Source organism: Anastrepha obliqua, chromosome 4 (assembly GCF_027943255.1).
Source record: "Anastrepha obliqua isolate idAnaObli1 chromosome 4, idAnaObli1_1.0, whole genome shotgun sequence".
NCBI classification, from domain to species: Eukaryota; Metazoa; Arthropoda; class Insecta; order Diptera; family Tephritidae; genus Anastrepha; species Anastrepha obliqua.
This window is the reverse complement of record NC_072895.1, coordinates 101,462,108-101,479,759: the sequence shown is the minus strand read 5'-3', so window position 1 is coordinate 101,479,759 and position 17,652 is coordinate 101,462,108. Positions and strand designations below refer to the sequence as shown.

The 17,652-nt window shown below is 36.9% G+C and overlaps 1 protein-coding gene across 4 annotated transcripts; it reads right to left on the bottom strand.

Moving 5' to 3' along the window:
* Positions 1–1,464: 1,464 nt before the first annotated feature.
* LOC129246497 (receptor expression-enhancing protein 1) lies at positions 1,465–15,876 on the bottom strand. Of its 4 annotated transcripts, XM_054885365.1 has the most exons (10): positions 15,417–15,876; positions 14,401–14,574; positions 12,413–12,485; positions 12,141–12,338; positions 11,168–11,281; positions 9,315–9,401; positions 9,028–9,176; positions 8,829–8,958; positions 3,116–4,424; positions 2,294–2,407 (listed from the first exon to the last, which is right to left on the bottom strand). In XM_054885365.1, exons 2-9 carry the CDS (start codon positions 14,430–14,432, stop codon positions 3,204–3,206), a joined length of 2,004 nt encoding a protein of 667 aa, XP_054741340.1. In that variant the 5' UTR covers positions 14,433–14,574; positions 15,417–15,876; the 3' UTR covers positions 2,294–2,407; positions 3,116–3,203. The 4 variants fall into 4 exon arrangements, with proteins under 4 accessions (XP_054741342.1, XP_054741340.1, XP_054741339.1 ...); XM_054885367.1 differs by lacking the exon at positions 3,116–4,424 and having other exon boundaries at positions 1,465–2,407; positions 15,417–15,840; XM_054885364.1 differs by lacking the exons at positions 14,401–14,574; positions 15,417–15,876 and having other exon boundaries at positions 12,413–13,283.
* Between the last annotated feature and the right edge of the window lie 1,776 nt (positions 15,877–17,652).

The window sequence follows — 17,652 nt, the reverse complement described above, 5'->3', positions numbered from 1 at the left end:
TTGCTTGGCTTTGAAAATTCGTACGGCCTAATGGGCGCTTTGTACGCTGTCATAACAATCAGATGACTCGTGCAAGATGTTAACCATATTCAATACTACACAAAACCTTTTCGGAAACATGAAGTTAACTAGAAGCTGTGAAAAAACAAGGCGGATTTTTATTTTAATAGTAAAAATATACAAGATAAGAGGGCAATCGCGCCAACGACGAAAGTTTTGGGCGCGCGAATTATACAATATTTAGATCAACAAATGAAACACAGGGGTGTTGTTCTATGCCTAATGTCAAAAGCGCTGCAAATAGAACATTGAACTATTTGAAATTTCTCTGTTCTTCAAGCGCTTCAAGTAAACCTGCCATGTGGCTTTTGTTGTTGTTGTAGCATAATACAAGCAGTGTAGTGTATATCACCGGTCGTCTTTGTCTAGCTCATCGAAAGGTAGGCCCAGGAAACATGCTGTTTCGACAGGTTGGGTCCAGAGGGAAAGGGGTGTTAGATGAGTGGGTTTTAAGGGACATGTGTGAAGGTGGTTACTGTCGTGCGGGGTACCTTCACATGCCGGACATATGTTCGGTATGTCGGGGTCAATTCTGGATAAGTAGGAGTTTAACCTGCTACAATATCCAGAACGTAATTGCGCCAGTGTTACGCGGGTCACACGGGGAAGCTGGAGCTCTTTATCTGCTGTAGGGGGTTGGACTCCGATTACGGCATTCGATGGTCGAGAGCTTAGGATGGTGGTTACGGTCTCCCGATGAATGTCGTTTATAGTCTGTCTAAACACTGTCTGGTCCTGTAAATGTCTGTTAGTATTGTCCTGGAACTCGTCGGCGTAATTTAGAAGGTGTCTCCTAACCTGCCTGGGAGGCGGCTCTGGCTCAAGCAGGTGTCTGCAAGGGTGAAACCTGCGGTAGCACCCTCACCGGAACTGCTTACTGAGTAGTTTATTGTGCTCCAATACAGGGAGCATCAATGCATCGTTGTGAAGGTGTTGAAGAGGTTGAAGAGGGGACATCAGGACGCAACCCGTCGCTGTCCGAAAGCAGTGTTTTGGCAAGTCTTGAGCTTTATCCACCTGCCACGTGGTCTCATGCCGTATATTACATTTCGGTACTATTCTATTCATTTCTGACAGTTATCGAAGCCAAGCAAGCAAAGTCAGCCTGCATTGGGCCAGCACCTTTAGGTTTTAGAAAAGGCATATACAGTTACATACACACATGAGGAAACTCAATATATACCTTTATTTATCGTTTTAATGTTAGTAACTATTTTCATTACATATATGTATGTATGTATGTATGTATGTAAGTATGTATACAAACGTGTTCGAATATGCGAGTAGTTGTATACATTTTCAGGCGGGAAAGAGAAAAAAATTTTAATAATACAAAATATGCTTAACTAATGAGTTGACAACACAAGAACGTAGGCTTATATGTATATACATATATATATATATATATATATATATATATATATATATATATATAGTATGTAGATGTACGTATTTATGAATGTAAGTAATTAATTAAATATACATAATTCAAACTAATAGTTGAGCACCTCTGTTTTCAATTTTGTAGTTCGCTACGACAATCAACTTGCTTGCAGAATTTTTCATCAAACGAAACGTTGCATCCAATAATAAATAGTTACATTTTGTTGTTTGTTGTTTTTGTATGTTTTGGGGCAAACTATATATAATGTACACGGGTATTTTACAAAATGCACATAAATAATTACTATTACATATAATTGATCGATGCTATTTATTATTTAGTATTAGTAATAAAAAAGAACCTGCACTCACTCAGCTGGCGGAATTCACGAATGATATATTCCACACAGACTGTATCACATTGGCCACGTACAGAGATCCTCCTTCACAGCATACAGAAAAATACTAGCTTTAAGAGTATACTTCTTCTTCTTCTTCTGCATTCTTTCTACAGTCACATTTACATATTTGATATTTTGGATAGATAACGCTTTGGGAGAGTAAGGGGAACTTTGAGTAACAGTCGTAATACTTAAAAAAAAAATCAACCACTTTTCAATCAATAAACCTTGCCAGCCAACAAATTAGTAGTGATGTGGCCGACGGTTTCCATTCACCTATGAACCATTTTCTGCATGCATAACTTCAGTTATGTTTTAAAGCAATTCAAATTTGTTTCGAAGCTGTTCCAAGCGCTTCCTTAAAGCGTTTCATTCACTTAACCGTTGATCTTTTATTTTACCGTTCGATGAGTATTTCAATTTTGGTCGCGATGCTTTGGATTGTTTGTCTGCTGTTTAACTGCCTTCTATTTTTCCAACTTGCTACGCGTTTTGGAGCTGGCTACGATGACTTTCTCAGACTTTTTGGTGCGTGGAAGAGTGGTGTAGCTGGCCGACATAACCTGCAATGGAGTACAAATATTTTCAAGACATCAAAATTACGTTATAAAACATGGCAGGGTTAAAAACGAGGCAAAGCAAAGTAAACAATATGCATTTGCATGCTCGGTAGGAGTGCATGCGTGGCGACCTACCAAGTGCGCCGTTTGTATGCGCAAACGCGACACTATAAGGCAGCTGGAACATTTGGGTTAGTTTAGCAAGACGAACGAGAGTATATTTCTTTTATATGTACGAATATGTATGAGTGCACGTGTGATCTTGGGTAAACTCGGGTACCTGGATTGCAAATTGTGAGAATGCTTTCTTGTACACAGACGTGTGTGTGTATGCGACATGATGCGCAATCACCATAGGTACATACATATCTACATATGGCAGAGTGCATACAAGTTTACCCAAACTATGCTTACTATGTGTGGATGTATGTACGCATACATATGTATTATATTGTATATGTACAAATTGATGAGTGCAAAAATAAGTACTATTAAGTTTCATATGTATGCATGTAGGCATGTACATAAAATGCATTGGCAAATATTGAACTAAAGCCCAGAACAGGCAACTATAAGCCCATCGGAAATTGGTGCAACAACAAGGCAAATAAAGCAGGAATGGCAAACGGTAGAACAGCAGCAGTAAAGATTCCATCGAACTCTCGAACATTGCAATAGGAATAGTTTTAAGAGAAAGCGAATTTTTCTTACAGTTCTAGCAAAATTTTGTTGCATTAACTGCAAGTTCTTGTAAATATGTTGTTTTTATTGTATATTATTGTTGTTTTTGTAGCTGCACCTATATTTGCGTTTCATATGGCGGTGAAGCGTGCGTGGATTTTTCCACATTTCCATCATTTTGCTTATCGACCAAACTACTGTTGCTGGTGAAACGAAAGAGATTCGTTTTTAAATTTTTGAAAATGCTCTTATGCGGCACTGGCGAAGGACTACGTGATGATATGCTAGTAGCATCTACGGTATTGCTGTATGGAGTCTGTACTGCACTGATAACAGTGTCCACATTGTCGTTCGTTGTCACTGGACGTGTGGGGCGCGGTGGTAACGGCGGTGCTGGTGCTTTGCCTTTGTTGTGCGTAAGTAGGCGTGGAACTAATAATTTACTACTATCATAGGTAGTTGTTGTTGGTAGCGATGTTGTGGGTGCAATGGTGGCACGAAAATTGTCTTTTATTTCTTTTAAAGTGTCTTGTAGTTGTTTAGCACTGACTTTAGGCTTTTCGAATTTGCTCTCTTTGCTCATTTTGCTCAACTCTGCGGGTGTCGGCGATGCTTCAGTAGCCGCTTGAGTTGTGGCAATAGGTTCAACAGATTCTTTCTCTGCGTACAGCATTTGGCTGGTTTCATATTCTTTCACTGTTTGATCGGTTAGTTTCTCTTCCTTTACCGGCTCAATGCCGTCGTCGTCGTCGGCTAATGATGGTAGTGCATCTGAAAACTCATCACTTTCATTGTCCTCATCGCTGCTTTCAAGTGTGTTGAAGGTATCGATGTTACTGCAAATAGAATTGTTATCCTTGAAACTAATCTCGTCCGTTAATCCTACTTCAACTTCATTAACTTCCGCATCTGTATCCTTAAACGATAGACTTTCTTGAGGTAATGCAGGCTCACATTTATCCTGCTGCTGCCGCGTGGTATCACTGTGAGTCAGTTGTTCTTCCATTTCTGTGATTTTTACGAAATTCATAATATTTTCTGCGTTTTCCATTTCAAAACTATTCTCAAAATCATTGATCTCCTCTATGGTTTGCATTTTTGACTGTGGCTGGGCTGCTTCCTTGGCGTAGACGTCACCTTCGTTTTTAGATTTTGCGTGTGGCATATCCTCTAAGGTGTGGATGCATTTCTGCACATCGAAAACTGCAGAGTTCTCTAATCTTTCACAACCATCTGACCCTATTTCAGTTTCTAAATGACCAAACCCAGGCATAGGTAATGGACTGGGCTGAAAGAGCTCTCGCTCTGTTGGTCTAAACTGTTTGGGGTCATTTACAATCTATAGGGGATGAGGTTGGAATTAAAAATATATAATAAATCATAAAGAAATCAAATGAAAAGAAACTAAATTTCAGTAAATTTAAGGTAATACCAATTAAGCGCAAAAATGCAATCAAAAATAAGGCATTCTTGTTTAATGTTCTTGCTTGGCGCGTGATTTGCATCTCCTTCACCAGCTGATTTGATTCAACCCAAAAAGCAGGCGACTGTTGCTAATACTGGCGATAGTTTAAAGCGCAAAAGCCTAAATGGTTGAGGCGAAGGTTCTTCTTTTCTTTTATACGCATCTTTTTTGGCAAAGCAAGACACATAAGTACATTATAATGCCACTGCCGGATGGTATGTGGGCTTTTACAGGAACTAATATCTTAGCAGAAGATCAGACAGAAGACAGCGGGCTGTTAGAAAAAAGAATTTTTATAATTTCGGTGTTACATCACCGAAGTAGGCATCCTATCCAAGTCCTTTGGGCTGCCATTTAAAGATATTTTGAAATTTGGGTCGTTATATTTTTGTTTTAAAAAATACGTGCCTAAAAATATGCAACATCTAAATCGCGCCAACAGTACTCGACTATTTTAATCTCCATTTCCTCATGGCTTCATTTAGGCGCACCTATTGATTTTTTTTTTTAAACATATCATAAGCCTACCTAAGGACAAACTGCATTCTCACAGGTAAGTGTAGATTAAGCAGCTATCCGCACAGGGACGATATATGGTCCACTGACTCCTGAGGCTGTTGCGACCCTTTCGCCAGAATACCATAGTGAGAAGAAGGAATATACAAAGGCACATACGCCCAGCCCAACTCAGCTCCATCCAACGTTTATTGAGGGAACTGGATTGGATCAGGTACTGTAATGCGTAGAGGTCTCAAAAGTTATTAAGTTCAAAGTGCTAACTTTCTTTTCATTCATTTATTCAGGTCTCATTCATTAAGTCTCAAAAAGTTGATGAATAGGCAAAAAAAAAAAAACAACAACAACTGAGGATTATGCTCTTGCTGTACACAATTACATACAATTATTGCTTACCCTGAACTCAACTATCCCCCTGTAAAGAATCACTTCAGTCTACATCAAAAAGATGTGGCTAAGCTCCCCAACTTGGTACATGTGACCTATTGCAGATTGGTTTCCCTATATCTACATCTAGTATTTATTTGCAATCGCTATGGCTTAACTACTACAGCGGTCGCCTCAGCCTAATGGGTTGGTGTATGATTAATATTCGTTAGTGTCCATGTTCGAAATCCGCTGAGAACATGAAACACCAAATAGAAAGCGTTTTCTAATAGCAATCGCCTCTCGAAGGGTAATGGCAAACTTCTTAGTGTACTACTGTTTTGAAGACATCCTCATAAAAAACCGTCTGCTGTTCGGAGGGGCATAAATCTGCAGCTCCCTCAACTTGTGGAACAACATCAAGACGCGCACTACAAAATTTTAGGAGGAGCTCGGTCAAACAAACAACAAAGGATTTAAGCCGAACTCGTTCGACCAAAAATAAAATTTACCCCAGATCATCTTGCAAAAATACTTTAGACTCAGGCGAGTACGCAAAATCTTTTTTTATACGGAATAGTGTATATACCTATATAACTAATATGGGTCTATAAATAACGAGGATCTTGTACGAGACATGCTAAATTCAACTGGAAAAGTGAAAGTGGATTGGGCACACGCTTCGCAAGAACGCTAATGAAATCTGTGATCAAGTTCACATTCAGTTTATTCGACCGAAACTATCGTAGAGGAGAACGGTTCAGAAAAAAGTCGGAAGCGTCAGGGCAGAGAAGGCGCGAAATTAAGCTTCTTGCAAAAATATAACTAGATGGAGGTGTTCTATTGGGGCTGAGTCTATGGATTATATTATCCGTATATAGACAGTCGGTTCTACATTACCGGAACGTCCCGGGTTTATGCCTGGCCAAAGAGACTGTCAATCCTGCAACATTCCCCGTATATGGATGTTTGTGGGAAAACCTAACCCTTTTTCAATTGTTTTCAAGGCAAACAACTTCAATTGATTGACCGTAGTTCTGATTATACCACACGAGCGGTTGCATAAACATTGATACTCGTAATTCAATCTTTTATGAACAGACTAAAAAGTTGGAATGCAAAGGCAAGCTTGGTGCATACTATATGGGTGCCGCAGGAACAAAAGTACGCGCAAGTATATAACAAACTAGTTCCCAAATAATTTTGCTATTCACGCCGCAAACGTTTCGAACATCCGACCCAGGTTTCAGAGGTGTCGGTATGTTCAATTGGCAACTGAATGGTTGAAATGAACCCATCATTCAAGAACGTCCAGAGCTCACTAATCGTGAAGATTTTGTATAGGGTGATCAATTAAGAGGAGTTTTTTTCATTTGCGTTTTTTTTACAGATCGCGCGCGAGTTGTGGCAAACTGTCATCGTGGATTTGTTGAACAGCGTTCATCATGGAAAGACTCACACCGCAACAACGTCTACAAATTTTTCAACTGTATTATGAAAATCAGCGTTCTGTGACAATGACAGCTTGTGAAACAATGACTTTATTGAGAAGTCATTTCGGAGAGCAGCTGATTTCACGTTTAGGACCTGTGAGTTGGCCACCAAGATCTTGTGATATCACACCTTTGGACTTTTTTCTTTGGGGATTCGTGAAGTCCAAGGTCTATTCCTATAAACCAGCTACGATTGAAGCTCTGGAAGCCAACATTACGCGTGTTATTTACGACATACCAGTTGAAATGCTCGAACGAGTGATTGAAAATTGGACCTCAGAATGGACCACCTTAAGCGTAGTTGCGGCCAACATTTGAATGAAGTCATATTCAAAAAGTAAATGTCAAAGAATGTCCTTTCAAATGATAAATAAAGGTTTTGAACATAATTTACATTTTTGTTTTTTTTTTAACTATTGAAAAAAGCACCTCATGATTGATCACCCTATATTTTATCATGCCAATGTCTGATCGCAAACAAAAATTTATCTCCCATAACAATTTTTTACTGCTTACACCTGCGACAAAAATATTTCTTTTGTTGAGACTACAGATTTTATATAGTAATGCTGAAAACATCAAAGAGTCCCTCTTTTAAACTTTAAAGCCTTTTAAAAAATGAAATTCTTGAGAAATGAAAAATCGAGTGTGCAGCATTACTGAACAAAATCTATACTTTTAGGGTTTCAGGTGCATATGAAAGGTATTCCGGGTAACTTTTACTATTGCAGGGTGTTGTATGAGATGTGATTCCCCGTTTTTAAGTTTTCTACAAAAATCCTTGTTTGGTATTGTATTCGAAATAGATGAGACCATAGTAAATCAGTACCTTGTTTAGTTTCGCTGCCGCAGCGCAAAAAGTCCACTACCTGGAGGGACAACTGAAGCCATCTCAGCCTGGTTATAAATCATACGAAATACCAAACAAAGCTTGGAAATGAACTCTGCATTGTTTGTAAGACTAAGCCAGCTATTCCTTTTGAGAGCATGCTAAAAGTTCTGGAAAATATGCCAGGCGAACGAAACCTAAGCATGTACTACGGTTGCCGGGCTAAGACTATGGCGTAAATGCATGACCTTTTCAACAACTCAATAGTAAACATGCATATAGTATAGTATGACTTTGAAGTTAATCAGCAATTATTCATAGGTTAGGTTAGGTTATACTGACTGGCCGAAGCCACACAGAGACCATTTTGGTTCATAGCGATACCAGATCAGGGTCCTATTAAACGAAAGTATGCATCACTCAAGATGCGTGTACTGTTCGCGAATTTTAGGAGTCGCCCGAGCTCCAGTTCAGCGATAGATTCTAGCCTTTCAAAGCTGTAGTAGCATAGTCTAGTTTTCGTGAGAGCCGGACAGTAGCATAGAAGATGCTAAAAGGTTTCTCTTGTACCTGGCTCATTACATTTCCTGCAAACGTCGTTAATGGTTAAATTTAGCTTGTAAGCGTGTGCTGCAACTAGCGCTTATTTGATCCCCTGCAAGTTTCGCGCCTTCTTTATCTACTCTTCATAATTTTTGATCATTTTGTTCATCATTTTTCCCCCGAAAACACTTTATCCCTTAGATATGCGCCATTTATAGCATGCATTTTTTCTCTCCATCATAATGAAGATTCATGATTCATATTTAAGATTTCTTTGCACACAAGCGGTACATGCACTACTTTACCAAAGCTGCCATTTAGATAAATAATTGAAAGCGTTTCTGGTTTATGTCCTATTACTACACACCCTCTTTGGTCAGCAAATTAAGAAAACTCTAAGTACATTTTTAGCAATATTCTGTGCGAAATAAAGAGCTGCTTGGCGTTATTTCACTTTCTAAAGTCTAAAAGATGAATTACCCATACAAACTAAATAAAAAAAAAAATTGTGTTGTAAAAAATGCACATTACCTCTGTGCGTTTGGCTTTCAAACGTGTTTTCGAAGCATTTGTCATCGAAGATGTTCTACTTAGACCAGCAGAAACCGGCTCCGCACTAGAATAACCCGAACTAATGTCTTCTGATGATCTTATATTATAGCTGTGACAGGAAAAAAATTACTATTGTTAAGAGCATTGTGTACGAATGTATGTCAACGGTAGAGCTTACTTAAAACCATCCGCACCTTTGACGACATCCACCTCAGAAAAATACATGCCAGTAGAGTGGCGCGTACCGGACGCAGAGCGCGCAATGCCAGGCTGGGTACGAGGCCGCAGCATACGTGGCTGTGAACGCATTTGCACCACATCGTCAATCTGAATACATATATAATACATACATATATACACATGAAAGAAAAGTTGATTATTGACAATGGCTTGCAAGGGTATTGTTCAACTTTTGCTTTGTCTTTTTTTTTTTTTTTTTGCTTTTTTTTATCTTGCTGAAATTACCTCGTCTTGAGTGCGATGTACATCTGGTTCTGAGAGATCACTTAGACTGTAGCTGCGTCGTATGGTTTGCACCAGGTTTCCACCACCCTATTGTGTATAAATTATGTGCACGACAAAGAAATTTATCAGATGCGCAAATAAATCTGTATGTACGTGTATGAACATTAGGCATAAGGTATTTTTAATGCAATTCAACTTAAGATGGTTGTGTTGTGATGATAAATGATTCTAGGTTTTTACAATAAGACAAGGAGTATTAATATTAAAATTGAATAAAAAAATAATGTTGCATATATTAAAAATTAATTGTAAAATTACAAACTAAACGTGTTGTTGTTACACTAATACAAGCAGATGATTATTAATTAGTATTATAATTAGTTTTAATTGTGGCGATTCGAGGTTGTTGCTGGCTGGCAAACGTTGCTATCGTCTGCTTAGAGATCATACATAAACTTATTTAAATTCTGCGACAAAAATCTTTCACACATTTTTTCTTCATTCAGCCAACTACTCGATTTCTAAGTCCATATCCGGCGTAGTATCGCGTAATTTACGACGTCCCCTTATAGACCCACCAATGGGTTTTGTATTTGATTTGCTTTGCTTTGCCGCGCGTGTTGCTGTTGTAGTCGTTTTTCGTGCTCTCGTCTTACGTGCTGGCAATTCTCGCGAACGTGCCGCACCCTTTTCCTTCTCATTCAATTCGATTAGTTCCTCTTCGATCAACGCCCGTTCATGGCTGACCATTGCCGCAATCGGTATGAAATCAAGCGGTTCATCGTCTTCTGAAAACTCCAATTGTGCAGCATTTAATTGGCCTAGTGATGCGGAACGCTGCATCCAACTGGCATCACCAATACAATCTGGGTCATCTCGCCCATGTTGAGCAATACGGTACCTATGTATTTCATTGTCCGACTGTGAGGAGTTCAACTGTGCTGGACGTTCACCGTTGCCCATTGTGCCAATACCGAACTGCACTGTCTGTTAATATGTGACGCATGCAGCAGCAGCGGCAGTAATGCGGGCAAGCGTGTGTGAGCGTGCGAAGTGTGTTTTGTTGGTGTTGTGTATATGTGTATGTTTGGCGTGTTAGATTGTGTTAGGCGATGCGTGCGTTATATCGTAACCAAAGGAAAGGAAAAGAAAAAATAAATATTATTTAAATTAAAGTAAATAAAAAAAGGCAAATTGTTTTAAAAACGAAAGGGTGAAAATATAAATTACCCCAATTATTTAAATTAAATTAATTGTTACTGAATTAATTTGAAACAAATAAAATATTTTTTCACATTTTCGCGGTAAAAAATCAAACAACACTTAAAATGACAAAACGTAAGACATTTATTTGATTTTGTGTACAGAAATTTAAATGAAAATATGCATAAATGAAACCGATTTACTAAATTAATAAACTACATAGGTTGCGCATTTATTAGAAGAGATGCAGGTGATCAAGTACGGCTAGCAACAGCACTAACTGAGCTCAGATAAACAAGTGTATAAAGCTTAAAAATTTTGCATATTTATGCTTAAACGTCTATAAAATATGTGAAAGCAAACTGTATAAATTATGAAAACTACAAGTTATCCTGCTGCACAAATGATCCTCAGTCGATCAGCTGCATCCTTAGTATGATTAATAGGCGACTTATATTTAAAGTTTTTTTTTTTTTGGTTAATTTTTCTTAGTTTTTACAGTGCTACGCAATGATGGATGATGAGTTTAGATAATATCGAGTATTTGTTGCATATATGGTGAACACAATGTGGTAGTGACGAGTTACATAATGATTTTTGATCTCTAGAAAAATGGCATTTTAATCACTGCTGCGTTGAAAAACATTTACCTTAAGCGCAGTTTGCATGATGACATTGGTGGCATAATTGACGCCTTTGGTGCCCAACTGTAGTACTGCTGAGTAACCACGTTCTTTGGCTTGATTGAGGTACTCATCGATTTCCTTCGCAAATTAAATTAGATAATATTAGAGTTGAATAAAAGAAATCTCATAACTAGAACTAGAACTATTTACATAAAATTAATAATTAATATTAATTAATTAATTTAATTAATTGCCCAATTGTCAGCTAAGGCTTACAGAATAGCATTGTTGTAATGCCTATGAAAAATTGAAAATATTTTTGTTGTTTTATCAGCAAAAACCATACATGTATGGGGAGTGCTATATATAGGATAATATAGTAAGCCCGGGTTGTTCCGGTAACATATGTAGTACCGACTGTCAGGCGAAATAAATATTGCTCATATCATTTATATATATATATATATATACATATATAATTGGCGCGTACACCCTTTTTGGGTGTTTGGCCGAGCTCCTCCTCCTATTTGTGGTGTACGTCTTGATGTTGTTCCAAAAATGGAGGGACCTACAGTTTTAAGGCGACTCCGAACGGCACATATTTTTTTGAGGAGCTTTTTCATGGCAGAAATACACTCGGAGGTTTTCCATTGCCTGCCGAGGGGCGACCGCTATTATAAAAATGTTTTTCTTTAATTTTGGTGTTTCACCGAGATTTGATCCTCTCTGTGAATTCCGAATGGTAGTCACGCACCAACCCATTCGGCTACGGCGGCATTTCGTTTGGCATAGAAATAATAGTCCCACGATAGTCGATTCTGCATTACTGCAACGTCCCGGTTTTATACCGGCCTGTCTCGATCTGCCATTTCGGTACATAACTCAAAAGTTTATAGGGAAATATTTTCGACTACTTTTGTTAATTTTTTATTACGTGCTAACAATTTAAACATTAATGATTTTTTATTGATATTAGAAAAGCAAAAAATTCCCGTACCTGTTCCCTACGTGTAAGCATCGGGTGTACGAACTTTCTATACAAGGTGGAGCTACCCTTTGTGGCTGGCGACAATAGCCATAGAACAATAATCACTTTGACCTCATAGTAAAACGGAAACCATGAAAGAAAGATGTCCGTAAATGTTTCTATGCATGTAAAGAAAGCATAAACAATCCAATACATCATCCATTTTACCTAAAACGAGATAAATTTAAAACATCTCACAACTGTAGACAATTATAGCATTTGACACACAATTAATTACTCACATATTCCTTAACGTTTTTGGTGCGCACAGCCTTGTATGAAGCATATGCCGGATATAGAGTACCAAAGGATAATCTGAAAGCAGGAAATATAACATTTTCAGCCCATATACGTGGTGATATGAAAGTTGCCAGCAACACTAAAATACAAGCCGTTGTAAATGAAACATGGGGCAATGGCCAGCTCTGCACTACTTCCAAAAAACGTCCGAACAAAGTCAAATTATGTACAACTTGCTCTGTATTTATAATATTTGCATCAGCTGCTGATTGTGTGCTCTTTTGTTTAAAATAGAATGCGCTGCGGACATTGTCCGGTGGTTGCTCATCGGCAATATTCAATGCATGGGGATATAGCAATATATTGGAGCCAGAGGCGGAGACAGAAGGAGATTTCTCATCATCATCGTCAAATGGTTGTCCAATAAATGCTGCTGATCTTTTGCTATTATAATAAATCATAGATTCCGGTGGTGCGTCTAACGAATAACGACGATAATAACCACCACCATCCATTGCGCATACGGGCGCGGGATATTCATGCGCTTGTGCTACATTCCAACGTCCATACATTGATGTGCTCTCATGGTGTTGACCGTATTGCAAACGATTTGGAGGCTTTCGAAAGAATTTTTGCTGCTGGTATGGCACCTCCCGCATCGATGACCATTCTCCTCCAGCATAATTCTTCCAATTACTCCGCTCCATTTTACTCTACAATACCACCTTATTGGCCGCTTGTATTGCGGTTGATTTTCCGTATTTTTGTATGCATACAATTCACCAAATTTGTTTATTAATTCTCAAGTAAAATGCCAATTATTTGCCTACTAAACAGGCACAAAATAGAAGTTGGACTAAAGCAATATATTACGCTCAATACCAATTAGCACAATACCAATTTCTGAATGAGTTTTATGGTAGCAGCAGACGCTCATATTTAAAAATAGCATGAAAATTTCGATTAGTGTTTCGAAATGGTTTTCGAACTGTGCATTCGGCCTGTGTCGGACACTAAAAATATGCTCAACAGGAATGACGAACAGACAACACTTGTAGTCGAAAAAGCATTTGCAGTTGAGTTTTGTATGTCGAAATGGTTTCAACAGTGCACGTAATGTGCTGGAAAGGATCCATGGACATGTGCAATTCTTAAAAGTGTGTGCAAGATTTGTTCTGATAACACATCTGCATATATAATATGTATGTTATGCTGTAAATATTAATATAGACATCAAATTTAAAACCATAGCTTTGTATTCTTATGTACTCAATGTAACTCCTACAGACATAAACATTTAATTCGTTGTATATTTTCTTGAGCGCCTATAGAAGCGCAAATGTTAAAATGTCGTTGACTGGTGTTGAGAGTTTAACAGCAACAGCTGTATTTATTAATGGACGCACATTCTATGACGCATTATACATATGTACGATCGTGTGCATACAAATCTACGCTCATTGTATGTACTAGTACTTATGAATTGCTGAAATTTGTATGTGTCCGGTGGTGTACTTATAGACACACCAATTCACGCATGAGATAGATCAAATGAAGCGAACTACTCGCACATTTTTGGTAACGAAATTGTTGCAGTTCAGTTACCTGAAAAGTGGTATTTCTAAATATGTTTGGGTTGAAAGGAGAACAAGTAATGACGTGTCGCCAACAATTGCTTAAACAAAAAGCAACAAAAAGGTTATTAACAAGGCCCACTAACAGTATTGTGGTTTCTTTCCTTTTTTGCTTTCTTTATAAAAAGTTACTGATAGGTCGTCGTCGTAGCAATGCCTGCGACGCGCCTAATGACAATCATGCACAACCAAAAACAAAAAAAAAAAACCGGAAGTATTGGTGGAGTGCTAACATCGAATTGAATTTAAAGTAGGCAATTGTATTTTAGGTTTATGTTTATCTAAAACCATTTTTATTTTTTTTTTTTTAATGTGTACTCTAACTGACATTGTGAAGATTTGTACACAATACTTACATTATAAGCCGCGAGAGCAATGCACTGATCATGGCGACGATTAAAGTTCACACTTGAATAGCACCAATCGTTGCGCTTCGTCGTCCTTCAGTCTTCCACTTGGTGCTCTGCCTCCTAGGGTAAAGTAAACACTGAAGTTGTGCACGTTCACATCAAACGAGTCTGTACGCCTGCCTGTTTTGTAAACAAGTGAAATGCACAAGAATGAATTAGCTCAAAGGTGTGCTATATAAAATTTAGGATATGATATATGTATGTTTAAAAGAAAAAAATGTATTCATGTGTGAATATGTAAATCAGTTTATGGTTTTAAACAAAACCCAGCTTGTTTGAGGTGGTTGACGAAATTCAACTACAAGAATTAAATAAAACAAATGAAAGATGACACAAATGAAATGGCAAATTTCAGGCTGTAAAGTTACTCTATTATCATTTCTAATAACTGCATCTTAAAACTGTAGGTGTATAGAAATTGACTGCGGAATTAACTGTGAACAGCATTGATTATTCGGTACGCCGTAATAGGAAATTCTCTATTTTTAAGTATTAACTTGCATTACTATATGAAGGTGATATTATCCACAAATCAACTTCAATTAAATTTTGCACAACAAACTTATGCATGTACCAACATACACACACATTGTTTGTAGACACAATCATGCACAAAGATCTTACTATCAGCATCCAGGCTGCTAAACTTTGTTTGTTTGTATGGTTTGAGTTTTTCCTACATATAACACAAGAAACCACAATACCAATATTTTTTTTTTTTTTTTTTTGGGTAATCTGTATATTTTATTTTTAATAAGTAACCTTGAAATATTTAATTTCATCACAGTAATTACAGTAGTATGATGTCCTTGCAACCTTGCAGCTCCCAGTTTTTTAACGATTTTTCCTGGCGCCTTGTTTCTTGTACTATTGTACTTAAAGCAAGTCAATTAGATGTAGTTATTTTAAGAACATATTCAGTTCTAAAACCTCTACGACCAGCTCTCCTAATTGTAGCTTACCTTTGTTATTTTACGGCTATCACCGCTTATTCACCAGTGCAATTCAAGTCCTAGAATTCTTACGCCTTATTGGCCACTATTGCAGCTATTTTCAGACTTTTTACTTTTATACAAAAAACTTCATGTTTTCTTAACACCACGCTTTACTTAGCTACACTTATTATATTAATTAGTTAAATATTCTCACACATCGTATTTTTCAGCTGTTCTACTCCAGCGACTGATTTTTAATCCCAATCAGCTAGCCGAGAAACATAGAAACATGTATAGAAACAAACAACGCAACAGCAAATATAAAAATCCAGTGCTGCTTATTTTGTTGTTTTATGCCGTTGGTGCCTTTATGCTAGGTAGTAAACTATTGCTATGACGACATAAAAATGCTATTAACGAATTAAAGGTGTTGTAGTCATGTTTAACTAAGTTTTAAATGTATTCAATCATGACGCTCCACTGTTTTCTGCAATAAAAGTGGAGAAAATCTTATAAATTTAACTCGTTTCACATTTGAATTACTATGAGGGATGTTTATGTAGCCATTATTTGTGATTGGTAATACTTAAATGTGCTACAGGGCGTTCTATACACAAAAGAACTCTAAATACAGGATGTCGACCAAATCTTTTATTTCAATTATGATTTCAATTAATTAATTTTATTATTGAAAAAATCGTTTATTTTTATTAGCTGTTTTCTTTTTAAAAATTAAAAAAACTCAATTTTTTCCAAAAAAATGTTTTTAATGTGTGACGTAATAAATAGTCCTTTAACCTGATGCAATTTATTTCAAAGAACCTATTACAGTTGTCGCACTTGAAACCGATTTTCCATTGATACAAAGTCTGTCGCAAAATTTCTCGGACTGCCTTCATATCACAAAAATCAGTCAGACTCAGTTGTATATCTGGGTGTATAGCCAGCCCTACATCCATCATGAATATTGTGACAGATTTTATTGCATTTGGTTTAATAGAAGCTGATTTTTGCAGGTATGGAAGGCGATGATTTTGCCTGTCGTACAAAATCTGTAAACAAGTAAACAACAAAAAAAAAACTTTGAATTTGTACGTGAATTCACAAAAAAGAACCAAATTCCTCAATTAGATTGAATGCAATAGATGGAAATAGAGCAAAAGAGGTATATTTTGTTATTGTTTATTGTCTGCGTTTGGAAATTTACAAATATCCCTGAAAGGCTTAGTCAGAATTTTCAAAAAATTTGATTTTTTTTTGCATTTTCTTAAAATATAATATCTTACAATATTGTGTAAAATTATGAAATGAGTCCGACAAATACTTTTCGAGTCATTGAATAATTAACAAAGAGCGCTCGGGCAAAAGCAAACAATAAAAAAGCTTGACAGGTAAATGCGTTTTTCTCAACTTAAAAACCGCTTGGTAGATTTCAATAAAATTTATAATGCTTTTGAAAAATATAAAAAACTCGTACCTGATCGAAGGATTTTTTTCTAAAATTTCGATTTTTTTTAACAATTAATTGTCGGCTTTTACTCGAAAATTTTAAAATACTTCCTGAGGCCGCCATATTGTTAATTTTGAAAAAAAGCTTCGATCAGGCACAAGATTATCTATTAATAAAACTAATTTCTCTTGTCCGATTGATTTTAGATGAATCTCCAAGGACTTGTGATGATCACCGCAAGCGAGTTCTGGAGAAACGGGCTCCACACAAACAGCTATAACTTTTACAATTATTATTATTATTGTTTTTTTTTTGTAATTTTGCTAAAGTCAAGTCGAAAAATTATGTATTAATGCTATGTTTTTATTTTTGTAAAAAAAATTGAAAATCATCATTTTTTCGGGCCTCTGACTACCCCTAACCCTTGAAAGGAGCGCACTATAAAACAATGAAGACACTAGCGACGCTCGTCATCCTGAACATGTTAAATAATTAAATAATTCAAATGTTTTTGGAGCGTGCGAAACTGTGTATAGGGTCCGAAGGTAGCTATTTTGGGTAAGATAAATAAATTTTGCCAAAATCTTTTTTAGTTTTCTTAATTTTGCAACCACCCGGAACTTTTGCTACAAACATTGAGTACCAATTAGTTTAAAATTAATTTTAATAATTGTGATATATAATTTTGTGCCTTGGCACCCTTCATTCTACTTACCAGAAAATAATATTTATCGCATATCAGTTCTTTTTGACGTGATAACGTCTTATAATTCGATTTAACAGGCTGCACGCACGAAAAAATGTGTCGTTACC